The 26,881-nt window shown below is 36.6% G+C and overlaps 2 protein-coding genes across 7 annotated transcripts in view; one reads left to right on the top strand and one right to left on the bottom strand.

Annotated features, from left to right (window-relative positions):
* The window catches only part of tcea1 (transcription elongation factor A (SII), 1), a 38,434-nt gene extending 28,588 nt beyond the window's left edge, over positions 1 to 9,846 (top strand). For 3 of the 4 annotated variants that reach the window (XM_051929386.1, XM_028803530.2, XM_028803528.2), the window contains exons 4-10: positions 364 to 490; positions 577 to 716; positions 916 to 972; positions 2,278 to 2,432; positions 2,699 to 2,845; positions 9,152 to 9,223; positions 9,538 to 9,846. In XM_051929386.1, the coding sequence (XP_051785346.1) occupies positions 364 to 490; positions 577 to 716; positions 916 to 972; positions 2,278 to 2,432; positions 2,699 to 2,845; positions 9,152 to 9,223; positions 9,538 to 9,546 (707 nt within the window). In that variant the 3' untranslated portion in view covers positions 9,547 to 9,846. The remainder of the gene's footprint in view (positions 1 to 363; positions 491 to 576; positions 717 to 915; positions 973 to 2,277; positions 2,433 to 2,698; positions 2,846 to 9,151; positions 9,224 to 9,537) is intronic. The other variant, XM_028803529.2, reaches the window with a different exon arrangement.
* A 15,995-nt stretch (positions 9,847 to 25,841) lies between these two features.
* Positions 25,842 to 26,881, bottom strand: part of LOC114653293 (regulator of G-protein signaling 20-like) — a 149,392-nt gene continuing 148,352 nt past the window's right edge. For all 3 annotated transcript variants that reach the window (XM_028803527.2, XM_028803526.2, XM_051929388.1), the window contains exon 5: positions 25,842 to 26,786. In XM_028803527.2, coding sequence (XP_028659360.1) covers positions 26,598 to 26,786 — 189 coding nt within the window. In that variant the 3' untranslated portion in view covers positions 25,842 to 26,597. The remainder of the gene's footprint in view (positions 26,787 to 26,881) is intronic.

Raw genomic sequence — 26,881 nt, 5'->3', positions numbered from 1 at the left:
TTTATTAAACAATAATTACCAATATTTTCTATAGCAGTTCTGCAATGTGCAACAATTGTGCTAACCTCTACACAATGGTATAGTTTAGCATATTTGTTTAATTTAGTTCAAAACAAATAATCAAGTTTTTTGTGTTTTAATTTACATAATGTGTTTATCTGCATAAGCAAACAGTTTCACATTAGATTGATATGTCTGTAATGTTTAATAATTGGGGCATTTATAATGTTTTGGTGTTTAGAAATGTGTTTTGAAAGAAAATGAAGGTAATGATCGGACCTCTTGTGCTATATTTTTTCTTGCTTTTTCTGAAAGTTTTTTTTGTTTTGTTTTTTTTTTTGTTTTTTTTAATTATTTTACTAGATGAACCTGGTGGTGGAGGTGGAGGAGGAGGAGGAGGAGGAGATAAGGTGCCTGAAGAGAAAAAGAAAGATCCTCCAATACCTACAACATCCTCTTCACAAAATAGTCCTGAACCTAGGGAAGAAAGGTATTTCCACATTTGCTGCCTGTAGTCATGTTTATTTTGTTTATGTGTATAAATATATATACTTTATTTTATTATTTCCGTTCCAGCAGCTCCAGTAGCAACTTTGGAGAGTCTGGGGATGTCCCAACAAATACCTTGATCACCACTTTTCCACGGGCTCCTAGCACATCTGATTCTGTGAGGATTAAATGCAGAGAAATGTTATCTAGTGCTCTTCAGGCAGGCAGTAAGTTGGGTGTTTTTTAAGTAGAATTTTTAATATTGTTAAGTAAAGGTAGCACTGAATAGCTTAAAAGCAGCATCGTAGCACAGTGGTTATCTGTGCTGTAGACTTCTGGGTTTCAGTCATGGGTCACAAGTAGAAATTTTAATCAGTTATTACTGTACTGTTTTCTGCTTTTAATGTTTTTCTTTTTTTTTTCCAGATGATTACATTGCCATTGGAGCAGATTGTGATGAACTAGGAGCCCAAATTGAGGAATATATCCTTTTTATTGTAGAATTCCATGAAAAGTATTTACAATTCTCTCCCATGTGACAGTCAATGTCTTCTCATTTTGTAATGTGAATTAATCCAGGGATGTGAAAACATAAATCACTGGGTTCAAAATAAAGAGTTCTTTCGCCACAAAGGAGTATATAGAACAGGTGCTTACCTTTGAGTTATAGATACTGATAGAGGTATATGTGAATAGTGAAGGTCTTTGATACGGTTTGCATATTTATAGCAGGAAATCCACAAAGAGACATAATGGTCTTTTATTCCTGAGCTTTCAACACATACCAGGTGTCATCATCAGAGGAAAATGATTAGACATCTAGGAATCAAAGGCAATGTATAGCAAATGTGAAATATGGGGGTGTTGTGGGAGTGGATTAGTAAGACGGGGTTCAGAGGGTGTAGATCTTAAAGTCTGTGTTATTATTTGGATGTTCTTCTTTTTACGCCTGCATATGCTGAGTTCATGTCCAAGTGTCTGTTAATAGCGTTTTCCTTTTGATAGCCACGATTCAGCCAGCTCTCTGGCACTCTTAGTATTTGCCCTGAATCTTACTTACACTTTGTCCCTGTTAAACGCGTGTCCAGTTGATTTAATATGTGCATATAGCAGAGCATATAGTGTGCATCCTCTCCAGATCAGGCATTAAAGTAGTACGTAAACTGGGAAGATGCTCTACAGAAAGTTCTTTATAATGCCAAAAGTAAGAAAGAGACACAAAATGCAGTATACCATGCAGTACATGCCCACCTGATTAGTTTTGTAATGTAATCCCATTCTTAAACCAGAGTAGCATGTTTCCATATAACATCTTCATGAGGAGTCTACCTTGTCTCTTACAAAACAGAGCTAATAGTCGATATTTGTGATATCTGCCTAGTGATGACATTCTCTTTTCGTTATCAAAAGTCTCTAGTCATGCATAGTTTTGGTGAGGGAGTTCACATTTTAATTATTTATTTCTCATATTTTTTCAAATGTTTGTCTGCAAGAGAGCAAACATGAGGATTTTAGTTGCCATGAAAAAGGTAAACATATACACATTTTAGTATGACATTGGGACTCTTATCATCTGCTGACAGGTTGTTTGCATACTGTGTATAAAGGATTTGTGACATCTATGTAATACCTGTCACATGCAGCTCACAACTATTAATGGAGGAATCTCTGTATATCACTTAATGCTCCACTTTCGTATCAAAACTGGGGTTGTAAGTCAAGACTTTTTATTTGTGAGGGGTCTCTGTCAGAAAATTTGAGACGGGTTCTCCTTAACTTCGTTTGTACGCATTTTCCAGGAATTCAAAAATACAGACATGAAATATAAGAACAGGGTGAGGAGCAGAATTGCTAACCTCAAAGATGTGAAAAACCCAAACCTTAGAAGGAATGTTCTTTGTGGAAATGTTGCTCCTGATAGAATGGCTCAGATGACAGCAGAGGTGAGCCAAATGTATGGTTGTTCCTGTGTGCTTGTATGTGAAACAGATAAAGAAAAGTACTTTGTAGGATGCTGGTGTATTGGATAGCTAATGTCTTGTTTCAGTTTCTTTCCTCTGTTTTCCCAATATTTGCAACACAGATATTGGTGTTATTGTCTCTGCCTCAGTGCTGCTTCATCCCGAGTTTGAATCCTAGGCCTTTTTACATCTTTTGAAATATATTTTACATTTTAGTAACCTTACTACTTTCATATTTTTGTTTTAAGGAAATGGCAAGTGATGAGTTGAAAGAGATGCGTAAAAACCTGACCAAAGAGGCTATCCGGGAGCATCAAATGGCTAGGACTGGAGGCACCCAGACTGATCTGTTTGTCTGTGGCAAATGCAAAAAGAAGAACTGTACATACACACAGGTATGTTTTGTGTTGATCATCAAAGGAAATTCACTAAATAAGTTAATGTTTTGCTTTTATTGCACATATTTGTCTTGTTTTAGCTTGGCAATATATTAAATTAACGGGTTACTACATGTATTACAAGAAGATCAAAAAATTAAAATCACAAACTAAATGGTAGTGTTTTATTTTTAGGTGAAATCTGCATTTTACTTAAGCAAATAGATGTTTTTTAAACCAGATTTATACTTTCATTATAGTAAAGCATTTTACAGGATTAGTTAATGTAGTATTCAGTTAATGGTATGTCATACTTCACTTAAAATTTCTCCTCTCACTCTACATTTATAATTTTACTCATATAGGGTCTCTAGATTTACCAGAATGTATTGCCTTTATTTAATTTGACCTAGTGCTTTAAAAATGTTTTTTGAAAATATGTAGAATATTTGCAAGCTTTTAATTTATATTAAATTTTGAGTACTGTTGTTTTTTTATTGCATAGCTGTCCATTTTCAGTTATTTTCCTGAGAACATAGTGTTGTCTTAAGAAAAAACCACCAATAGAGGGCACAAGTATCATTCAGGGACTTTGAAATTCACAGCACTGTAACTACTGCATTATGTAATATTAATTGTAAACCAGTTAGAGCTGCTAATCACATATTGAATATAGGAAAATTTATAAAGAAAAATGAAGAAAAAAAAATCATTCAAATGAAGATGATGGAAAAATTATATATTTAAATAAAAATATCATTGCATGCATCTCTTTATTTGTGAAGTGTCTTAAATGTAAAATTTGTTGATGAGGCAATCTGCTATGTCAATTGGTTTCATTACGGCACATTTCATATCATAACCACTTAGATATTACAAATCATAATCACTTAGATAAAAAAGGTGTACTATAACTCTTTTATTTTTTTCCTGATTACGTTATTTGCTAGGTCAAAATGTATTTCTTTTAAGTGTAGATCTTGTTAAGGAACTATGTCATTTACCAAAAAAAATTTATTGCTAATTGACTTATTATATGTGATCTTTACTAATAAGTTTGTTTTTAAGTTCTGGTAGAATTTTGAAAATTTGGAGCTGCTGATAAAATTAAAATTTACCTCAAGGAGAGTTTAAGGTTGAGATAGCCCAGTTAAGCTTAAGAAGTTGTTTTTATTTAATAAGTTTTTGTTTGTTTGTTTATTTATTTGTAGTTCAGTATTTAGGATGGCATAGTCCAGGCAGTCGTGCAATTGTTAAGCATACTCGTCCGTGTTTTTGGAAGTTAAATGCTGGTGCTCTTGGTGTTAATTAACCTCTATAGTGCCTAGTTCAGTCTGACATAAAATTCTTCCCTATAAAGTGCTAAAGAATTGTCATTAGCTAGTGCATTGTTGGATCTCTGTGAATTTTGACATTTTAGAATTTGAATATATATATATATATATATATATATATATCCCATCTTGGCCTTTCAGTCAATACTCCGGTTTTCTTACAGTTGCCAAAGACTGGAATTGTCATTTTTTTTCTAAGCATTTTCTATTCCATTTTCAATGAGATATCTCAAATTTTCTCAACAAATTTCCTAAAAAATAAGCATACCCAATTTCTACAGAATTTGTCTATTTCCAGCTGAGCATTTTCTTCCAGCGAGATCTGACAACAAACTATGTACTTTTCACATTTTATTTTTTTAATCTGACTTTAGAATTTGTAGCTTTGCTCTTTTACTGTTGCCACATTTATTTACAAAAGCATTTTTTTCAGTTGATCCTATTATTTTTCCTTTAGTCAAATACTTTTTAATACATATAGCTTTTTAATAACTTTATTACATATAAATGTCCTAATTCCTGATTCTTCTCCTTGTATTTTATGTAAAACCTACCTATGCTGCACCACCTTCTCAATATTTTTTCACTTTTCTGACTAAGATTGTGGAATTTTCATCTTACTCAATTTGTGTCCCACAATATTAAGATATTGCATTTTAGTAAAGCACAACTTGATACAATTTGAAATGCTGTAATTGGTTCCCAATTTTTATTGGCCAAAATTGGGGCAGAGAACAGAAAATGTTAATAACATTTTTCAAAGCTGTCTTTTGAAATTTAATTTGCTTTATTTTCTTAGACTGAGAAGAGTAAAATAAAATTATACATTACCCATTTTAATCTGCATTTATCCTAAAGATCTTTCAGCCCCTCATTATACACTCAAGCGTAACAAACATTGGCATATTTTAAGAAAATCGTTAAAAGTTTTAACACAGGCAAAGAAATGGTCATTTTAAGTTCCATTGCAGTCCCAGGAAAGTTAAACTATCAATAGTAAAATCACAAAAAATGATATTTATTTAAAAAACATGGACAACCGCATCTTCTGATAGTTGTGCCCTCTCTGGAGAAACAGCCTGAGTCTGATGTGAGGTCCTACAGGACAAAACTTAATTTTTTGCACATACTAAGAAACTAGACATGAAAAGTTAGACAATATACGGCTGCCTTTTTTTGATAATGATTTGCACTTAGTTGAAAAGTTTCAACCTATACTGCGAAACTAATGGGTCAACTGTGAACCATAAGGACCCTTTTATAGCTCCATCCCAAGTTCTTGTGTGACAACCAAGTTCTCCTACTTCAGAAATTTGGAAAATGTAGTTTTGTAGGTGTCAAGATGTTGTGTGCTATAGAAATACTCTGTATATAATACTATCTGGAATGTTACATTTCCATAGTAATGCGCGTTTGTCGATTACCCAGAGGTCAGCCTGTTTTCTGCCTCTGTGCCGGTGTCTCTAATTGGCTGATTGTCTAGCAGTTGTTAAATCTGAAACCAGGTTATCTATCACCTGGCGAAATGTGGTATAGTTTCAGAGTGGGGCATTCTGTAAGCAGTTGTAATTTAACTGCTGTTTCTTTTGTACTTGTTTGAATGGATTTCATTTAGTAGTGTGCCTGTTAATATATTAATGCGGATTTCAATTACTTTTGCTAAAATATTGGATGCTATAATTGCCAAGGATCTTCTAACTCAAGATCATACTTGACACACACAGTAATGTGGTTATCTAACAGTTGCATGCGCAGACCTCCACGGGAAGCTAGGTGATTTAGCTCCTAGACAGACAGTTGATCATACTTTTAGCAATGCAGTACACTGAGCCCCGTTCATTTAATGCAACACGCTATTTCCCCCTCCTGATTTTGGCACTTGGAGACTCAACCATTTCACTGAGCGCTTGTCCTTCATGGTCATTGTGGCACCCAGGCACTTGCTTATTTCATCAAATAGGTGAAAGGGCCCATTTGTTTTCATTCTCCTGGGAGCGCACCAAGAACACCCTGATGATAGAGCCAGCCTGAGTGGTTGCCATGTACTTCCTCACACTCCCATGCTTGTAAACTAGAATGGATGCTTCATTTGCGAAGGACCTGTGATATATTCACTAAAACAGGATAGAGGTTAAACGAACAGTACGCTTGATTTATCAAACAACTATTACTAACAGTAAAAATATTTGAATCAGACCATTGGCCAGGACTTACATACTGATATTGTAAGCACGTCAAATCGGGCTCACAATTAAAAGACAGAGTAAAAGACAAAGTAGAACTTCATAAACATGTTCATAAACGTTGGTGCTATACACATGCAGAGCAGATTATGAAAGCAGTGTAATTCGAAAGGCTCAAAAAAACGTTTGCGCGATACAAATGTGGAGAAAGTTAAAGAATATGAAAGCAGAAAAATTAGAAAGTATAAAAAAAAAATAGCGCAAACAATTGGAAATTATTACTCGAAAAAGGGAAAATAATCGCCACGGACCAGGTGTCATTGAAAAAAAAAAAAGGACAAAGCGAGGTCAGAAATAAAAGACAGAGTAGAAAACAAAGTAAAACGTAATAAAGAGGTTACAAAACAAAGGGGCCAAACACATGCAGAGCAGGTTAGAGATAATGAAAACTGGAATTCAGAAGACTCAAAAAAAAAAAACAACAAAACGTAGGCACGAAGCACATGCAGAGCAAGATACAGAATATGAAAGCAGAAAAAAATGACTGTCAAAAAAAGAAAGTAAACATCGCATTACCGCAAAAAAAGAGAAATTATTACTCGGAGAAATAACTAAAGGGCGAATAGAGATCGAATATATGGACATAGGTGATATGTCAGAAGTATGTAAATATTGTTAGGCTCTGAAGTTTAAGTCGGAGAATTTCAAAAATGTGTTTTACCTCACATGCATTTATTGGTTACTTTGCAAAAAAAATTATTAACTGCTGATGATGTAGATTGCTTTGTCTGTGCTGAAATTCCAAACAGAAACCTATCCTGAATTATGGTACAAAGTCATTAAACACATGTCTCACTGAACTCATTTAAAAGATTCAGCATATTGGGACTCGGAAGATTCCAAATATTGTTTTTACATAAGTTCTTAAATAAAAGTGAAATTAATGAAATAGCAACAATTCAAAGAAAAAAAAAAATCTTAAAAGTGTGGATCCGGAAAACCAAACACGAGCAAAGTTGGCGAGCGAAGCCCCCCCAGTTTAGAAAAATAAGAAAGTGAAAGAGATTTTTGGCAGTATTAATTCATTGTTTTCATTTATTAATTCAAATGTATAGTAAGCGAAAAAATAAGTCCAACAAAATGTTTTCTTGGTGGTTTTGGGGCTTCAGTCAAATTTTATTTAATTGGTTTGTTTTCCTTCATTGATCTTTATAGTAGTGGATAATTAGTCAAGTAAAGCAGGCCTTCAATGCATGTCTTAGCATTATGTCTAGGTAAAGGGCATGTCAACTTCACTGACTTCAATTGCTGAGTCTTGCCTCTGATCTCTGAATTGTATAGTGTTGACTATTTGACATGCCTTTTGATATTAGATTCCATTTCTCATTTTATCACACTTTTATCGAAGGGTCATCTTATTTTGGCTGCCAGTAAGCATGCAAGTCTTTCTGTAGTTAGCATAGTGACTGAGCATGTGCTTACCAGGTAAAGTTTGATCAGCTACAATCTTGGCCCTTCATCAGAACAAACAGACTTGTATGCTGGGTCAAAAGTTGGACAAGATATTCTTCTGTTTGTGTTTTCCAAAATATTTGTTTTCTTTCTCTTTTTTTTTTTTTTTTTTTTTTGTAGCCTCACTGTTTTGTGCACGTTTATTGTATTGCACGTTTGGTTGAGTGCTCATTTGCCTGTTAATTCACACACACACACACACTAGAATCCATTTCTATCACTTACATACCACTACAATAAAATCAAACTAACTGGTTTTGTCATAGTATGTCAAAGAGTTCTATGACTGGGTCCCCAGTGTGTCATATTACATAACTGGTGATCATGGGCATATGCTACAACTGTTGGTGACCTGCTATGATTTTCTTAAGGCTGTAAATGTAGGCAGCAACTAAAAATCTTTGGAAAAGTTGTGTAGTGTGACATCAATTTTTCTTGTATTTTAGCAGCCCTGTCAAGCCCCACGACTATGGCAGTGTATTAAAGAAAAAGCACATTACAGTTCTGTGCTAGTATAAAAACTAGTTGAGAAAAGTTGTTATTTGCTTGGAATCCTAGTTCATGAATGTCTAAGTGACAAACTATACAGCCTGAAATAAGCTAATGCCAAACTGGCCCTCTCTTTTCTTTATTTATATTTTTAATTAAGGGTACAGAAAACAAAAACTTTTTTTAGTCATTGTGTAAAAGTGTGAAGATTTCACATATTGCTTTAATTTGTTGAAGTGGCACAGGCAGAATTTGATTATCTTCTGTAAAAGAAATGAGCAATCAAAACATGCTATAAGTAGCTCTGTTGCTGCAAATGTAGTTTTTATAGGAGCAGTGCTAATTTACTTGTTTGGACCAAATTTTAATTGAATTTGTGAAAGTTTATATGTTTTTCTCTGCCTTCATTTTTATTTATTTGTTTTGTTTATTTTTTGTCAATTTGTTCATAAAGTGGTCTGGGTTGTTTTGTGCTCTTAAAGTTAAATGCACAGGCAAAACTCTCAGTATTTGTAAAATCTAATTACAGGTAGTAGTTTCTTTTTGGATTGATATATTGAAGTGTGAAATCATATTTACAGCTTAACACTGATTCCTCAAAAGTTAATTTAAACATTAAAAATATTCACACTTGCATAATTAACACATAGATTGCACAGTTTTGTCAATGTTAATGTGTATACTTTTATGGTTTATGCTTTCTTAGTAGAATTTCACGTGTACAGCGTACAGTGAAATTCTTAATTGCATTCTACAGGTGCAGAAAAGTTTTTTAACTTGATCTCATTTTAAAATGTGTTTTTTAGGTTCAGACCAGAAGTGCTGATGAACCTATGACTACGTTTGTTTTTTGTAATGAATGTGGAAATAGGTGGAAGGTAAAATTTTTTAAAATTCCTTTATGTATTATTATGTAATTTATTACGTAATTTTGTGGCTAATTTGTTTCACACGCAAGGCTCAAATGTTAGTTTTGTAAATGGATTTTTTTTTTTTTTGTAGTTTTTCTTTTAGTTTAGGTTTGATAACAGTATCTTTCCTACTCACTGAAAATTTCTGTCTCCTATATTCAGGTGTTTACATATGCTTATTTATGGATGATAATATTGATAATAGTTTCATATTTATCAAACTGTATTTTCAATATATTTATTGATAAACCTATTATACATATGTTTCTCTCTTTTTTTAGTTTTGCTGAGTAGTGTGCAGTACCACTTGGCAAGGAAATGAACAAATACTGCAGGACCAGGATTCGAGAGTATCCATTTTGTACGTGTATTTGTAAACTCAAACAAATAGACATTTTTTTCATTTAGTGTCTTCTGGTGTATAGATTGTCAAAGAAACGTCGGCTACCATGATATTTTCATCATCACTTTTACAGAGTCATCCTTGTATTTTTATCTTCAGATTAGCTCATTGTAAAGCATCACAAAATGACTTGATGTTCAAACTTTTTATTTGTAGTTTGACATTAAAATTTTATTAACAATTTGAATCTCAAAGATTTTTTTAAATTTTTGTTGTTTTCACGTTTATCAAACTGTTTTCACTTGCTATTTGAAATGGTTGAACATTTACAGAATTTTGCAAAGAACCTATTTATGAATTTGAAACAATCTTAGACAATAAAGTCTAAATGTGAAGATCTTCATTAAGGGTCTGTTTTCACAGTCTTTGTCCAGTATCATACACAATTGTCCTGGCATGACGAATAGGATAGTTATGTGTATCTATTTTAGTATTGAAGTCACTTTATTTAGTCATTCCGGAAAGTATTCACAGTGCATCACTTTTTCCACATTTTGTTATGTTACAGCCTTATTCCAAAATGGATTAAATTCATTTTTTTCCTCAGAATTCTACACACAACACCCCATAATGACAACGTGAAAAAAGTTTACTTGAGGTTTTTGCAAATTTTGTCGATGCACCTTTGGCAGCAATTTCAGCCTCAAGTCTTTTTGAATATGATGCCACAAGCTTGGCACACCTATCCTTAGTCAGTTTCACCCATTCCTCTTTGCAGCATCTCTCAAGCTCCATCAGGTTGGATGGGAAGCGTCAGTGCACAGCCATTTTAAGATCTCTCCAGAGATGTTCAATTGGATTCAAGTCTGGGCTCTGGCTGGGCCACTCAAGGACATTCACAGAGTTGTCCTGAAGCCACACCTTTGATATCTTGGCTGTGTGCTTAGGGTCGTTGTCCTGCTGAAAGATGAACTCTCGCCCCAGTCTGAGGTCAAGAGCGCTCTGGAGCAGGTTTTCATCCAGGATGTCTCTGTACATTGCTGCATTCCTGCCGCTGAAAAACATCCCCACTGCATGATGCTGTCACCACCATGCTTCACTGTAGGGATGGTATTGGCCTGGTGTTGAGCAATGCCTGGTTTTCTCCAAACGTGACGCCTGGCATTCACACCAAAGAGTTCAATCTTTGTCTCTTCGGACCAGAGAATTTTCTTTCTCATGGTCTGAGAGTCCTTCAGGTGCCTTTTGGCAAACTCCAGGTGGGCTGCCATGTTCCTTTTACTAAGGAGTGGCTTCTGTCTGGCCACTCTACCATACAGGCCTGATTGGTGGATTGCTGCAGAGATGGTTGTCCTTCTGGAAGGTTCTCCTCTCTCCACAGAGGACCTCTGGAGCTCTGACAGAGTGACCATCGAGTTCTTGGTCACCTCCCTGACTAAGGACCTTCTCCCCCGATCGCTCAGTTTAGATGGCCGGCCAGCTCTAGGAAGAGTCCTGGTGGTTTCGAACTTCTTCCACTTACGGATGATGGAGGCCACTGTGCTCATTGGGACCTTCAAAGCAGCAGAAATTTTTCTGTAACCTTCCCCGGATGCACTGTATTGTTTCTAATAGGAGGTCGTTGTTTGAATGATTTTAAAAACTAATTGATGCAAGGTTTTGATTGTCAGAATGCACTAGAAATGAGTTATTTTTTGTCCAGTTTTCCTAGTGGTTAATAAAGTGCTTTATTCTTTTCCTTTAGCATAGCAAAAGAAACTAGTCCCCATGCAAGACACTGTACTGTACATTTTATTATTATCATTTATCAGTCAACGTTGTGATCGGGCACTGATTAGGCATTTCCAATGGTCATTAGTTTTGTTTCATTTTCTTATTTTTTTGCTGTCTTCTTTTCCTTTCTGAATTTGCAGAATATTTTATCTTTTGGAATTTAGCATCGCCACTGAAGAAAACACCCAATATATTTGAATGCATAAGACCAAACAAGTGGAGTCTCCTCTGTTTCTTCACAGCTACTAATAACATTTGACCATTCCAAGCATTCATTTTTAACCATTTTAAAGACATTGCATAGACAGTTAAGCACTGCATGCTTTGTTATTTTTAGTACTATTTGGCTCAAAGAATATGTTCACTACTGTAGGATAGGGTGTTTTTATATTTCTGTGCAAGTTTCAGCACAAACGTGTTTAATTCTATATTAGTTTTGCTTCTCCACCTGTTCACTAGCATACTTGATATATAACTATAAAATCCTTACAGGTTTGTTTGTATCATTTCCTGTTTGGTGTACCTTCCACATAGATATGTTTTGATGCTCAGAGTTGGCTTTTCAGTGCTGCCTTATATTGCACATAATTATTTTAGATTTTTTATAGCTTTTATTGTCATTTAGTCAGTGCTGGTACACAATGTATATAATGCTACACATTTTCAGTTATAATATAATGCAAGGTTGCTGCTGTTATGCTCTCACAAAGCAGATGTAACTGCTGAAGCCCATGCAGGCCAAATGGTATGGCTTTGAACATACTAAAATGCCCCTATATACTTTGATTTTGGGCATACCAAAATACCCTCACCAATACTAGTTTGCTTTTTTTTCCAGCCTTTCTCTGTGCTTTTAATTGTATTCCATTTTCTCTCTGTTAGTGCTAAATTTTTTTAAGGTGAAAGGCTTGAAGTATGACATTTATTTACTTTTATATATGGGCCCATCAGACCTGTGAATAACCTGTGATTAGAAAAAATAACTAAAACAAAAATTTAAAACGGTTTACTACTACTTCATCTTAAATTTGTTGCTAGGGTTGACTTAAAGTTATGGTATGCTTTAAATCAGTTGAATGTAGCTTCTTAAAATCTTATAGTTATTGATCTTCAGTGGATACAAGGTTATGCAAAGACATTTTTGTTTCCTTTTGGCATTTTGAGTAGGTTTTTACAATTTTAAACAGATCACCGTTTGCACCTAAATAGCAATTTTTTAATCACCTCAAAGAAGTGCCTATAATAGTGGTGGCAAATGTCTTGGAGGGCACCAATATCTGTACATACAGTGCATCCGGAAAGTATTCACAGCGCATCACTTTTTCCACATTTTGTTATGTTACAGCCTTATTCCAAAATGGATTAAATTCATTTTTTTTCTCAGAATTCTACACACAACACCCCATAATGACAATGTGAAAAAAGTTTACTTGAGGTTTTTGCAAATTTATTAAAAATAAAAAAAACTGAGAAATCACATGTACATAAGTATTCACAGCCTTTGCTCAATACTTTGTCGATGCACCTTTGGCAGCAATTACAGCCTCAAGTCTTTTTGAATATGATGCCACAAGCTTGGCACATCTATCCTTGGCCAGTTTCGCCCATTCCTCTTTGCAGCACCTCACAAGCTCCATCAGGTTGGATGGGAAGTGTCGGTGCACTGTTGTAAGTCGCTCTGGATAAGAGCGTCTGCTAAATGACGTAAATGTAAATGTGCACAGCCATTTTAAGATCTCTCCAGAGATGTTCAATTGGATTCAAGTCTGGGCTCTGGCTGGGCCACTCAGGGACATTCACAGAGTTGTCCTGAAGCCACTCCTTTGATATCTTGGCTGTGTGCTTAGGGTCGTTGTCCTGCTGAAAGATGAACCGTCGCCCCAGTCTGAGGTCAAGAGCGCTCTGGAGCAGGTTTTCATCCAGGATGTCTCTGTACATTGCTACAGTCATCTTTCCCTTTATCCTGACTAGTCTCCCAGTTCCTGCCGCTGAAAAACATCCCCACTGCATGATGCTGCCACCACCATGCTTCACTGTAGGGATGGTATTGGCCTGGTGATGAGCAATGCCTGGTTTTCTCCAAACGTGACACCTGGCATTCACACCAAAGAGTTCAATCTTTGTCTCTTCTGACCAGAGAATTTTCTTTCTCATGGTCTGAGAGTCCTTCAGGTGCCTTTTGGCAAACTCCAGGCGGGCTGCCATGTGCCTTTTACTAAGGAGTGGCTTCAGATTTGTGCCTCGAGACAATCCTGTCTCGGAGGTCTACAGACAATTCCTTTGACTTCATGGTTGATTTGTGGTCTGACATGAACTGTCAACTGTGGGACCTTATATAGACACGTATGTGCCTTTCCAAATCATGTCCAATCAACTGAATTTACCACAGCTGGACTCCAATTAAGCTGCAGAAACATCTCAAGGATGATCAGGGGAAACAGGATGCGCCTGAGCTCAATTTTGATCTTCATGGCAAAGGCTGTGAATACTTATGTACATGTGCTTTCTCAATTTTTTTATTTTTAATAAATTTGCAAAAGTCTCAAGTAAACTTTTTTTCATGTTGTCATTATGGGGTGTTGTGTGTAGAATTCTGAGGAAAAAAATGAATTTAATCCATTTTAGAATAAGGCTGTAACATAACAAAATGTGGAAAAAGTGATGCGCTGTGAATACTTTCCGGATGCACTGTATATAAGAAATCATGGTTTGGTCTTCCACTGCTTCAGTAAATCCAGTGGAATAGAAATAGACTATTCTCTGCTTTGACATTTTTTTATATTTTACTCTGCTAAATTAAAATAAATTTTACAAGAAACTAAGTGATACATTTTAAAGCCTTGATGGCCCTTATAAAGAAAGGTGTATTTGGTATTTCCTAAATTCAGTGATTTGTTGGTTGAAAAAAATATTCATCTGCTGAATGCCTTGTTAACATTGCATGGAGAAACGTTATAAAGTAGTCACTCTTGTCAAACAGAAGACATTATTGCTGAAGCTTTTATACTATATTTACTGATAAAATAGTTTCTTCCAAATGTTTTTGCTCTATATGGTCAGTGAAAATATCACAAATTTTGTATCTAATTTACTTCCTCAATTCACAAAATCATCATTAATGTAAATTGTATGTTCCTAGCATTTATCTAGCATTAAATGCATAATAGAAGCATCGTAATTTGCAGTTTGTTATGGTTGTATTCTTACATAAGTGGTGAATGACATTCGTGAACCTTTGCCTAGATTCCATACTAAAATTGTGCTTCTGCTCCAAAGGCAAACAGTCGATGCACTAACAAAATTTGATTTATAAAACTATATGTACACCACGTCGAATGCCAAGTTCCTTTACAAATCGTAAATCAAATTAAAACTATGTGTGGCCTTTAGCCACTCCTCGTCACTGACTGTCAGTAACTATTTATGGTATAAAAATACCTATTTTGAATATTCATGGTCTAATCACCATGAGAATTTGCGCCTGTTCCTAAGCAACCTCTTTACCTCAAACCATTGAAGAGTAGAGGGAAAAAAGGCAGAAAATGAAATTTACGTGAATGTGAACTTTTGAGGTATTGCTCAGTGAAGTGGAGAATCGCAAAAGCATTCGTTTTGCTGGTCTCTCTGTGGGAGTCAAAGAAAAGAGCATCTGTCGCAAAATACCATACTGTTTTTAAAACCTGTAACAGAACAGGAATTGCTTGATTTTTGTGTGATTGTCTCTGTAACAATGGCTGCAATTTGGCACATAACTCTTAAGAGTACAGCTCTAAAAATTTTAAATTAGCGTATAAGCCGTTCCTCATCGTGAGCCAAAAAAATCATCACAAACCCTGAATACGTGCTTTAGCCTGTCATTGACCATATCCTGTAAAAGATGTAATGCTGCCTTTGCCAGTTATGTTGTAGAACACACAGGGCACCCTTTTCATAGACAAATATGTTACCCACAAAAAACAACATTAAGTGTAAGAAGCATTAGTCATTTTACAAATATGGGGAATATAAAATATAGTAAACACAAGTCTCTTATTTTTTCACATAGTAAAAAAGTATGTGTTTGTCACTTCTGAGCTTACATGGTTTATCAAAATTCATGATCTCAGTCATGTCAAAGAGTGTGTGTGTGTTGACTTATATGCTTGGATTTTCCTTAGGTATTCTCTTTTCAATCTCACCTCCCGAAGATGTGCTGATGGAGTCGATTGACAAGTGTAACTTGACCTGTATACTGTCCATCTGCTTGCATAGGCTGTAGTTCCCTGAAAAGTTAGAAAATTCATTCAAATGGATTGATAGCTGTGAATTTCTTTCTTTCTCTCTCTCTCTCGGATATAAACTTTACTGTGGTTTCCACAATGCTTATATAACATCAACATTGAGGGACAGTGGTTGGTCCTGTCCTTTGTCATGAATCTGTGATCTTTCATTGCCTGTGTGCAATTTTCTCCATCCCCCTTTTAGTCTATCTTGCTATACAGAACAATTTTGATAAGTGACTTAAGTAACTGGAACATTCAGAGTCTGGAGACATCATAAATGTCAACTAGAATGTTACTATCTTAGTAAAGAGGTGGGTTTGCAACCAATACAATGAGCAGGTTTATGGAAGATGGGCATGTGCTTGTGCCAAATTGAAGAAGAGCTGAGATGTTCTCAGCTTTTCCCTAAGGCAGAGTGTAAAATTAAGGGACTTTAAGGTTACATCCCATTGCATTTATTTCAGGGAAGTAAATGGATAAACAGAAGGGAATCTGAGAGGTTGTATTGAAGTCAGATGGAAACTAGGAAGGTGGAGTAGTGGAAGGATTTAACCAGCTCCTTACTAGTCAAAGGGTAAATGCCCAGTGAAAATTCAGTTGTCATTTAAACAGTATCCTTAGATAAATTTGATATAGTTGATAAAAGAAAAAAAAATACTTTCAATGATTTATTCAGTGAAAAATGAACATGAAAGGAAGTGAAAAATGAAATGTATATGAAAAAAGTAAGTACACCCTTGGCTCTAATAGTTTGTATTGATCCCTTTGGCAGAAACATCCTCACATAGGTAAGCTGCCCAGGCCGTGATGCAGCAAACCAGTTCCTAACCATAACATTTCCACCCCCTTGTTTTACAATTGGTATCAGGTTCTTCTGGTTAAATGCAGAGTTTGGATTTTGCCAAACATGTCTTCTGGTACTATAGCCAAATAACATTTCTGACTCCTCTGTTCAGAGTACTGTTCCAGAAATCCTGGTCTATGGCTAGGTAGTCATGGGCAAACTTTAGTCTTGCCCTGATGTTCTTTCTGGACAGCAAAGGTTTCTTCCTGCCCCATCTCCCATGTAGATCTAATTTGCGTAGAATATTTCAACTGCAGACTCATGTGCTTTGACTTCAGCAATGGCAAGTGATTACCTGTAGTTGCCATGATGAAATTCCAGGTTTTTGGAAACTTCTTTCAGAACCTTGTGTTCTGCTCTCTTGGAAAGGTATCCTGACTTGGACAAGTTGGCATGTGTTTTGAAATAATCTCCACTTGTAGATGATCTTCCAGACAGTGGAATGGTTGATTTCTAATTGTTTGGTAATCTTTTTAAATTTTTTGCTAGGCTCTGGCATTCTTTAAGTTTCTTTCTGAATACCTCTGAAAGAGCTCTTTCGATTTAGGCATGGTGATAGCATACATTTGAACAGCAAAGTGCACACCAAACTAAATGTCTGAGGAGTAAATAAGACAGGTTCCTTCAAAATCCTTTTTGATGATCTAATCTGGTGAACCTGTTTTCTAATTTTGGATATTTGAGGTAATAATACATTTAGGGGTGTAGTTATGAAATATTTGCATTTGTGTATATTTAAATTATAAAATGGACTATAAAATGTAAATTTGACATGGTGTTTGTTATATCACCCTTATCTATACACAGCTTAAATGAAGATCAAATCTTTATATGTCTGCTGTTATAAAGGCGCTATATAGCGCCTGACCCGGCACAGACTGACACAGAGGCACGTATAAAATTAAAGACTTCCCCGTGTCCCACAGGCCCAACACAGTCCCAAAAGCACAAGCAAAGACACACAACACACTTCTTCTTCTACCACCACTCCTCCCACCCGACTCTGCCTCCTGAGTGGTGGCTGCTGGCTCCTTTTATAGTTCACCCGGAAGTGCTCCAGGTGCTTGATCCCCGAGTTCCAGCTGCACTTCTGGGTGTGATGAATATGTTGCCCATACGGGCTCAGGAGTCCCAAACCCAGTCCCCCCTGGCAGTGCCTGGGGGACCCAACAGGGCTGCACCCAATTCCCAGGATGCCCTGTGGGAACCCGAGGCACTGCTACACCCCAGGGAGGTGGCCATCTAGCGTCCAGGGGGAGGTATTACAGTGTCCAGGGCTGCTCCTCCTGAATATAGCGTGCAGGGGCGTCCCGACTCGGTATGGATGCCAGCCGCCTGTCACACTGCATATGTTAAAAAAAGAAAATAACATTTCATGTGGTGTCCTTAGTTTTTCATATGACTGTATCACAAGTCAAAATAGAAAGCTTAATGGAAACACTCTTACCATTCCAAAAATGGACAGAAACAAGCTCTAACTTCTGACCAATACTTCATAGGGCCAGAAAGGGATTTAAATTTTTTTTTTTTTTTTCCATTTTAATTAATTGCTAATCTGAAGTGACAATGGGAGAAAAGGGACTCCTTGATATTCTTACAGACACAACGAAAATAGATGTTACAATGTCTTACAGGAAAGGAAAGCTGTTAATGTCCAAATATTTAAATAAACAAAAGAACCCATGGAAAAACAACCTGATGGCATGGGACATTTAGTGAGGGTAAAAGGAGCATGATCAAGAAAAAGCAAAATACCAGCATATGTATAACTTTTATGATGGGAACCCAAACATGCATTAAAGGTAATTAAGATTGCAAAGCGAGAATGTGAGGTGCTGAGATTTTTTTTAAAGTAAGAGTTTCATTACAGCCCTGTTTGGCACCATTTTGAACTGGAAAGGTTGAGAAATAGTTAGGCTGGTGAGAATGAATGCCAATGCAAAGGAGAAAAAATATCTTAATCAGTTAACTATAACTACCACCAACACCTATTGAGTAGAGGTCTTTCCAAAGAAAATTTCAGTTTATTTGGTCAAAAGCCTTTTGTGCATCAACTGCCAGAAGAACTGCAGGTTAAAGGCTGCAGCTATAATGTACAGAATGCAATGAATGTTCAGCCGCCTAGTGAGAAGAAGTAAAACCAGTCTGATCTGACTGAATGAATTTATGAGTAACCAAATACAGATGACATGTGTGGAACTTTGTTACAGAATTCACCAAACATGTTGGGTGGTGAAAAAGTCAGTTGATGTTTGGTTTTGCTTTTAGGATGAGGCTAATGAAGGTCGAGTTACTTGTGGTGTTCTGTTTGAAGGCAGAGATAGCAAAGTTTAGCTTCAACATAAAGTATAAGAGAGTGAAAATGGTGTCCAAAAAGTAGAAAGGAGTTCAGGAGACAAACCTTCAAGTCCCATTGAATTTATCAGAACTGAAGAAATATGAAGACTCCTTAATTTCTGATAATGTAACTAAAAAGTCCAATGTGGTAGCATCATCTGCTGAAAACAAAAGATCTACTGCATCTTCTAAATACTGATTTGAAAGGGGATGAATTTTTTTGTGTTTTATATTTGTAGAGATCTGTTTTCACTTTGACATGACTTTGATTTTTTCCAGCTGATCATTGACAACAAGGCCAAATTAAACCCACTGTGAATTCTTGTATAAAAATAAAATAGAAAACGTGAGTGCATTCAGAAATAGATTACAGCCCCTCCTGGGCACAGCTGGCATATGACAGGAAGAGGAGCCATTGCAGTATATATTCATATTTCAAACATTTTTTCAACCTAATAGACACATTCACCTCTTTCGAATGTGTGAGGAAGGCTACAGTGACCTAAGCAGAATACATTGCTTCTTGGTTTGGTTTTTGAATACCTTATGTTTTTGCCACACTTGTGTTATTAAATTACATTTTCCTGTGCATTATGGAAAACACATAAATAAGAATGAAAGTAAAAAGGAGTGAAGCTTGGCATCTAAGAGCCTAAACTGTGATGATGTTTATCTGTTTTTCCCCCTGAGTCTTCTATATTTCCTGTCATCACTTTTAACAAATTGCCTCATGTTACTTTAAATAGTACTTAAGCCGTTCATTTTATATATCTGCATTTCCTGCTGTTGGGTGCTGAGGCCCCGTTTTGATGATATTTGACAAAGAAGAACTAGTTCTAGATAGAATACTATTCCATCAAATGGGCTCATATGCCAGGCAATTTTAAAGAACCCAAAAGGAAAAAAGAAACACTGGCACAAGGAGAATCTACAAATGGCAGACATTGATTTGAGTTTTAAACTGATCCCAAATTACAGAGGCCATAAGGCTGGTGCACCACCCTGAGAGCACTGTGCCATTTATTATCTGCACTTCCGTTTAAAAGAGAGGTTTTGCTGCTTAAAAGTCCAACTATTTGTTTCATAATTGTCTCTCTCTATCTCATTGTCAATCCTGAGCCGGTCACCAGATTTCAGAAATTGCTGTAATGTATGTGAATATATTTCTCTGTTTTCATTATTCACTGTTAAGTCTCTTCTGCTATTATCGCTGAAGTTTTTGTGTATTATTATCTTGTATAATATAATAGGATTAACACCTCATTCATGTAACACAACAAATGAATGTTACATTCAAGTGAGAGAAGCTTTATAAATCTCTCACAACACATTTTAAAAGAACAACATTTTCAATGAATTTCAAATGAGAACATCCTGTAAATTAACAAGCCCAATTTCAAACATGCCTGATAAGTGCTGTCCACTTTCAACACGAAGAAAGAAACATTTAAGGCAGAATCTTTGTAGTCTGCACGTGTTTGCTTGGCATCATTTCTTCATGCATGCTAAGTTCAGGATATTTTAAATTTATAACCCTTTATTATAAACATTTTAAAAGAAAAGTGTCTTTACTTTAGATAATCAAGAGCCATGTGGACTGATAAGACCAGACCAAAAATCTTATAAGCTAATGAAATTGATAAGTAAAGAATAATATTAGGTGGTCAAAAAAGATGTCCTAATCTCATTTTTACCAGCATCATGCACACTTCTACTCAACAAATCCTGGGTTCAAATCCCATACCTACTCACTACCAGTGTGGAGTTTGCACATTCTCTCCCAACCCAAAATCATGAAGGTGTGCTAATTAACAACTCTTAATTGGCCTTTTAGTCTTGAGCAGAGAAAGCTGTGTGAGGACCTAATTAAAGTCTTCACAAGTCTCAAAGGCACCTATAAAGATGATCCAGGAGAATTCTGTCTTACTGAAAAGCAAACCATGTATTTGAGGTTGTGCATAGAAACTATGGGAAAATGCCCTTAAGAACAGAGACAGCAAGCACTTCTTTATGCAAAGAGTCGCGAGAATCTGCAATGAATTACTCTGTCATGTAGTAGAAGAGGGAACCCAAACAAATTTCAGAAAGTCCCCAAATGAGACCTCAAGTCAAATTAACATTTAGCAATGGCTGCAGGTTTTCATTCTAACCTTTTTCCTAATCAGTGACCTGTTTTCACTGCTAATTGATTTCTTTTGCCTTCATTTTAATAGCCCTGTTTTTAAAGATTCAGTCCTCTGAATTGATTCTTTTGCTTAATTAAACGACAGCCAAATAGAAATGAGATGTGAAACGAGTCAAGAGATGACCAGCGATTGGAGCTTGAAATTCCAACCAGTTTCACTCCAACCAATTTCTTAACGGGAAGCTGAAACTTACTGTTAATTAAACCCGTTATTTAATTCCATGGCTTGTTGCTGCTCTCATTATATCACAGCACACATTTCCAAAACTGTTGATTTTCTGTTTTTTATAAGAACACAGTCAAAATGTTTTGGTGACCTGAGAGATCATCCTTACTGAGACCTTCACCTTTCTTTATTTTCAGATATTGTGTGATGGGCACAGGTGAGCTGGTCGGGTAGTGGCGTGTTTTGTGTCTCATTATTGTTTGGCTGCTAATTAAGGAAAAAGAAACAACTAAGGGGCACGAGTCAAATTAATTTGAGTCAAGTTAATTAAAATTAAGCAGCAAACACTGGTCACTAATTAAGAAGATGGTTAGAATGAAAACCTGCAGCCACTGCGATCCTCCATGACCGGAGTTTGGCACCCCTGCTCTAAAGATTTTGTCTTTTTCCGTAGCTTTATTGGAGTTTTATTTTTTTGTTTTGTTTTTTTTTTTTTTATATGCTATTTTTATGTCCACCTTGGCCAAATGACTATGTCATCGGACAGTCATTTACAGAGTTAAAAAAAACAATTCTATATTTAAAAACGCCTGATGAGGCACTGCTCATCACTTGTCCAATACAGTCCCCACAGTGAAGCATGGCGGTGGCAGCATCATGCTGTGGGGGTGTTTTTCAGCTGCAGGGACAGGACAACTGGTTGCAATCAAGGGAAAGATAATTCATTACATTTATATAGCGCTTTTCTCAAAGATGAATGTGGCCAAGTACAGAGATATCCTGGACAAAAACCTTCTCCAGAGTGCTAAGGACCTCAGACTGGGCCGAAGGTTTACCTTCCAACAAGACAATGACCCTAAGCACACAGCTAAAATAACGAAGGAGTGGCTTCACAACAACTCTGTGACTGTTCTTGAATGGCCCAGCCAGAGCCCTGACTTAAACCCAATTGAGCATCTCTGGAGAGACCTAAAAATGGCTGTCCACCAACATTTACCATCCAACCTGACAGAACTGGAGAGGATCTGCAAGGAGGAATGGCAGAGGATCCCCAAATCCAGGTGTGAAAAACTTGTTGCATCTTTCCCAAGAAGACTCATGGCTGTATTAGCTCAAAAGGGTGCTTCTACTAAATACTGAGCAAAGGGTCTGAATACTTAGGACCATGTGATATTTCAGTTTTTCTTTTTTAATAAATCTGCAACAATTTCAAAAATTCTTTTTTTTGTCTGTCAATATGGGGTGCTGTGTGTACATTAATGAGGGAAAAAATTAATTTAAATGATTTTAGCAAATGCCTGCAATATGACAAAGAGTGAAAAATTGAAGGGGGTCTGAATACTTTCCGTACCCACTGTATATAGCGCTTTTCTCACTACTCAAAGCGCTTTGCAGTAGCAGGTTAAGGTCCTTGCTTAAGGGCCCAACAGAGCAGAGTCCCTTTTGGCATTTACTGGATTAGAACCAGCAACCTTCCGATTGCCAGTGCAGATCCCTAGCCTCAGAGCCACCACTAATCACCAGTAATCACCAGATTACTGCCAAAGGTCCGACGTTTTATGAGCAGTACAATTGATTTCAACTGAACACGCGTTTGGCTGAAAACACTTGAAACCTGCTGCATCCAAAGAGTTTTCTAAAACGTTCAAAACATTTAGGTGTGAATAATATAATAGAAAACAATGGCAAGTAACTTTTCAAGCGTTTTAGGGGCATTTGGTGTAGCGCTAAAACACCAGTAAAATGCATAGATGTGAATGGGCCCTTATTGTGTTGTAGATTTTCACAGGCCTGACAGTCAACACCCTAACCCATAATGACAAAGTGAAGACGTTTGCAGAAAGGTTTGCAAATATATTCAAAATCAAAAACTGAAATCTCTCATTCATGTAAGTATCAAAACACTTCATTTAGAGCTTTGTACAAGCCCCTTTGGCAAAAATTACAGCTTTTAGTCATCTTTGCAAAGCTTGTAGAGACGTAACCACTCCAGGAGTTGGGTAGTTGATCCTGTTCTTCTTAACAAGTCAAGATCCATTGGATTGCCTGGTTAGTATCTGCAAACTGCCATCTTCAGTTCTCTCTACACACGTTGTATGTCCTATCAATCACTACTGTCAAAACTCTAATCAAAAAACATGTTTTCACTTTGTCATTAGGGGTTATTGAGTGTAGATCGATGGCCACTATTTATGTATTTAAAATGAAACAGTGGTGCAGTGGGTAGCGTTACTGCCTCATAGTTAGGAGACCTGGGTTCGCTTCCCGGGTCCTCCCTGTGTGGAGTTTGCATGTTCTCCCCGTGTCTGTGTGGGTTTCCTTTGGGTGCTCTGGTTTCCTACCACAGTCCAAAGACATGCAGGCTAAGTGGATTGGCGATTCTAAATTGTGCTTGGTGTCTGTGTGCCCTACGGTGGGCTGGCACCCTGCCTGGGGTTTGTTTCCTGTGTTGGCTGGGATTGGCTCCAGCAGACCCCTGTGTCCCTGTAGTTAGGATATAGTGGGTTGGATAATGAATGGATGGATGGATAAAATGTGCAGAAAATGAATGACTGAATACTTTCTAAATGCAATGTACAGTACTGTGCAAAAAGTTTTAGGCAGGTGTGAAAAAATGCTGTAAACAAGGAATGCTTTCAAAAATGGAAGTGTTAATCATTTATTTTCATCAATCAACAAGATGCAGTGAATGAACAAAAGAGAAATCTAAATCAAATCAATATTTGGTGTGAACACCCTTTGCCTTCAAAACAGCATCAATTCTTCTAGGTACACTTGCACACAGTTTTTGAAGGAACTCAGCTGGTAGGTTGTTCCAAACATCTTGGAGAACTAACCACAGATCTTCTGTGGATGTAGGTTTCCTCACATCCTTCTGTCTCTTCATGTAATTCCAGACACACTCGATGAAGTTGAGATCAGTCCATCACTTCCAGGACTTCTTGTTCTTCTTTACGCTGAAGATGGTTCTTAATGACTTTGGCTGTCTGTTTGGGGACGTGTTCCTGCTGCAGAATAAATTTGGGGCCAATCATACGCCTCCCTGATGGTATTGCATGATGGATAAGTATCTGCCTGTATTTCTCAGCATTGAGAACACCATTAATCCTGACCAAATCTCCAACTCCATTTGCAGAAATGCAGCCCCAAACGTTCAAGGAACCTCCACCATGCTTCACTGTTGCCTGCAGACACTCATTATTGTACCACTCTCCAGCCCTTCGACAAACAAACTGCCTTCTGCTACAGCCAAATATATCAAATTTTGACTCATCAGTCCAGAGCACCTGCTGCCATTTTTCTACACCCCAGTTCCTATGTTTTCATGCATACTTGAGTCGCTTGGCCTTGTTTCCACGATGGAGGTATGGCTTTTTGGCTGCAACTCTTCCATGAAGACCACTTCTGGCCAGACTTCTCCGGACAGTAGATGGGTGTACCTGGGTCCCACTGGTTTCTGCCAGTTATGAGCTGATGGCACTGCTGGACATCTTCTGATTTTGAAGGGTAATAAGCTTGATGTGTCTTTCATCTGCTGCACTAAGTTTCCTTGGCCGACCACTGCGTCTACGATCCTGAATGTTGTCCGTTTCTTTGTGCTTCTTCAAAAGAGCTTGAACAGCACATCTTGAAACCCCAGTCTGCTGTGAAATCTTTGTCTGGGAGAGACCTTGCTGATGTAGTAGAACTACCTTGTGTCTTGTTGCTGTGCTCAATCTTGCCATGACATGAAACTGTCTTCCACAACCTCACCTTTGTAGCAGAGTTTGGCTGTTCCTCACCCAGTTTGAAGCCTCCTACACAGCTGTTTCTGTTTCAGTTAATGACTGTGTTTCAACCTACGTGTGACATTGATGATCATTAGCACCTGTTTGGTAGAATTGGTTGATCATACACCTGACTAGAATCCTACAAAATCCCTGACTTTGTGCAAGTGTACCTATAAGAATTGATGCTGGTTTGAAGGCAAAAGGTAGTAAGTAACACCAAATATTGATTTGATTTAGATTTTTCTTTTGTTCGCTCACTTTGCATTTTGTAAATTGATAACAATAAACAATAATTATTTATATTTCTGAAAACATTCTTTGTTTACAGCATTTTTTCACACCTGCCTAAAACGTTTGCACAGTACTGTATGTCAAACACATTGCGAGGTATCCTAAAGCAATACCCTTGTCATTTGAAGATGCAGTAATCTCACATGCATTTTAAAATATTACTTAAACATTTTGAGATAGCTTTAAATACAGTAACTTCCAGTTCAATTTGAAAATCTCAATGAAATAATCTAAAATAACTTATTGTGCATTTCATTTTTTTTTCTTTTTCTTTTGCTGTTTTCAGAGGAACGTTCATTTTAAGATATCTTGAAACACATTTTTAAAGTCTTACATTTCAAACTGTACGGGAACTTATTTCGACATATCGGTGTCAGATGCCTGAAAAATGGAATTGCATTTTCACCAATATGAAATTAATTTGAGATATCTTGAAATATTTCTTTGCCCGACACAGTCCTGTCATGTCTGAAACTGAATTATCAAACACATTCACTAATGGCACTGGACTGGAGGTGACTGTAAATAATTGACTTCACTCTCATTGGTATGAATACAGGAAACATAAAATTGCAAGACACATCACAAACAATAAATCATGGAGACCAGACGGATAAAATTCTTGTGCTTTATTGTTGTTTAAAAGACTTTAAATGCCCACATTGTCTGTTATTTCTTCTGCAAAATAAAACTGAAAAAATCTTTAAAAGGAAACATTATAAACATTGACTCAATATTAAATATTTTTTCCTTTCTCTTTCATTTTTTAGGTAAACTCTGATATTAAAATAATAAATTTAACAACAACCATAAAACATGTTTTAGGCAGTATAGTCCAAGCCATCAGCTTAGATAACATGAGGTTGATCAATATTGTTCTCATTAGCACTATGCGCACATACCATTATATCAAGTAAGTATACTCCAAGACAAGTGGAAGTACCACCTTGAGCTGCCATTGCTGGCCAGGACAACTTGTGAATGTTGCAGGAGGCTCAGTTTATGTAAGCCAGTTAATGTCAGAAAGGAAAAGTCAAGGCACTTCCTCATTTGTAGCTCTTGTCTTTGAGTACTGTGTTTGACTGTTGTAAAAAAACAACTACATACTCTTTGTTTTTTGTTTTTTTAAATATCTGACTTTATTCTTGATTTATAATTTGTAGTTTCTTCCTAACTTGATCTGAAGCAGCATTTGGCTTCTGATGTTGAGCCCTCTCCAGGGTTTGAGACTCTGAAGTTCATAGTAAAATAAGCCTGAGTATTACTTTCAGGTGCACATCCTACTTTATAAATCTAAAGTCCCTGTACAGAGGCTCTTGGGCCCCCCAATGAATTACTATGCTCTATAAATTAAGAAAAAGGAAATATTACTAAGACTCTGAGGAAGGTTCTGATATGGTCTGAAGAAGATTCTTATAGACCGAAGAGTTCATGAACCGGGGATATGAGTCTCTGTGCATTAGGGTATAAATCTGTAGCTGTGCGTCATCAAATGTATGCGATGTCGGCTCCAGCATATTCCTGTTGATCACTTCACGTACTCTTGAATCAAGGCTAACCTGTCAAGACATAAGAATATATTAGAGGTAAACACAGGTGATAGATTTGTAAATCTGAATTTCCCAGTTTCACATCAGGATAGAGTTCAAGCTTA

The sequence above is a fragment of the Erpetoichthys calabaricus genome, chromosome 6 (genome assembly GCF_900747795.2).
Source record: "Erpetoichthys calabaricus chromosome 6, fErpCal1.3, whole genome shotgun sequence".
NCBI lineage: Eukaryota > Metazoa > Chordata > Cladistia > Polypteriformes > Polypteridae > Erpetoichthys > Erpetoichthys calabaricus.
This window is presented reverse-complemented; position numbering and strand designations above follow the sequence as displayed.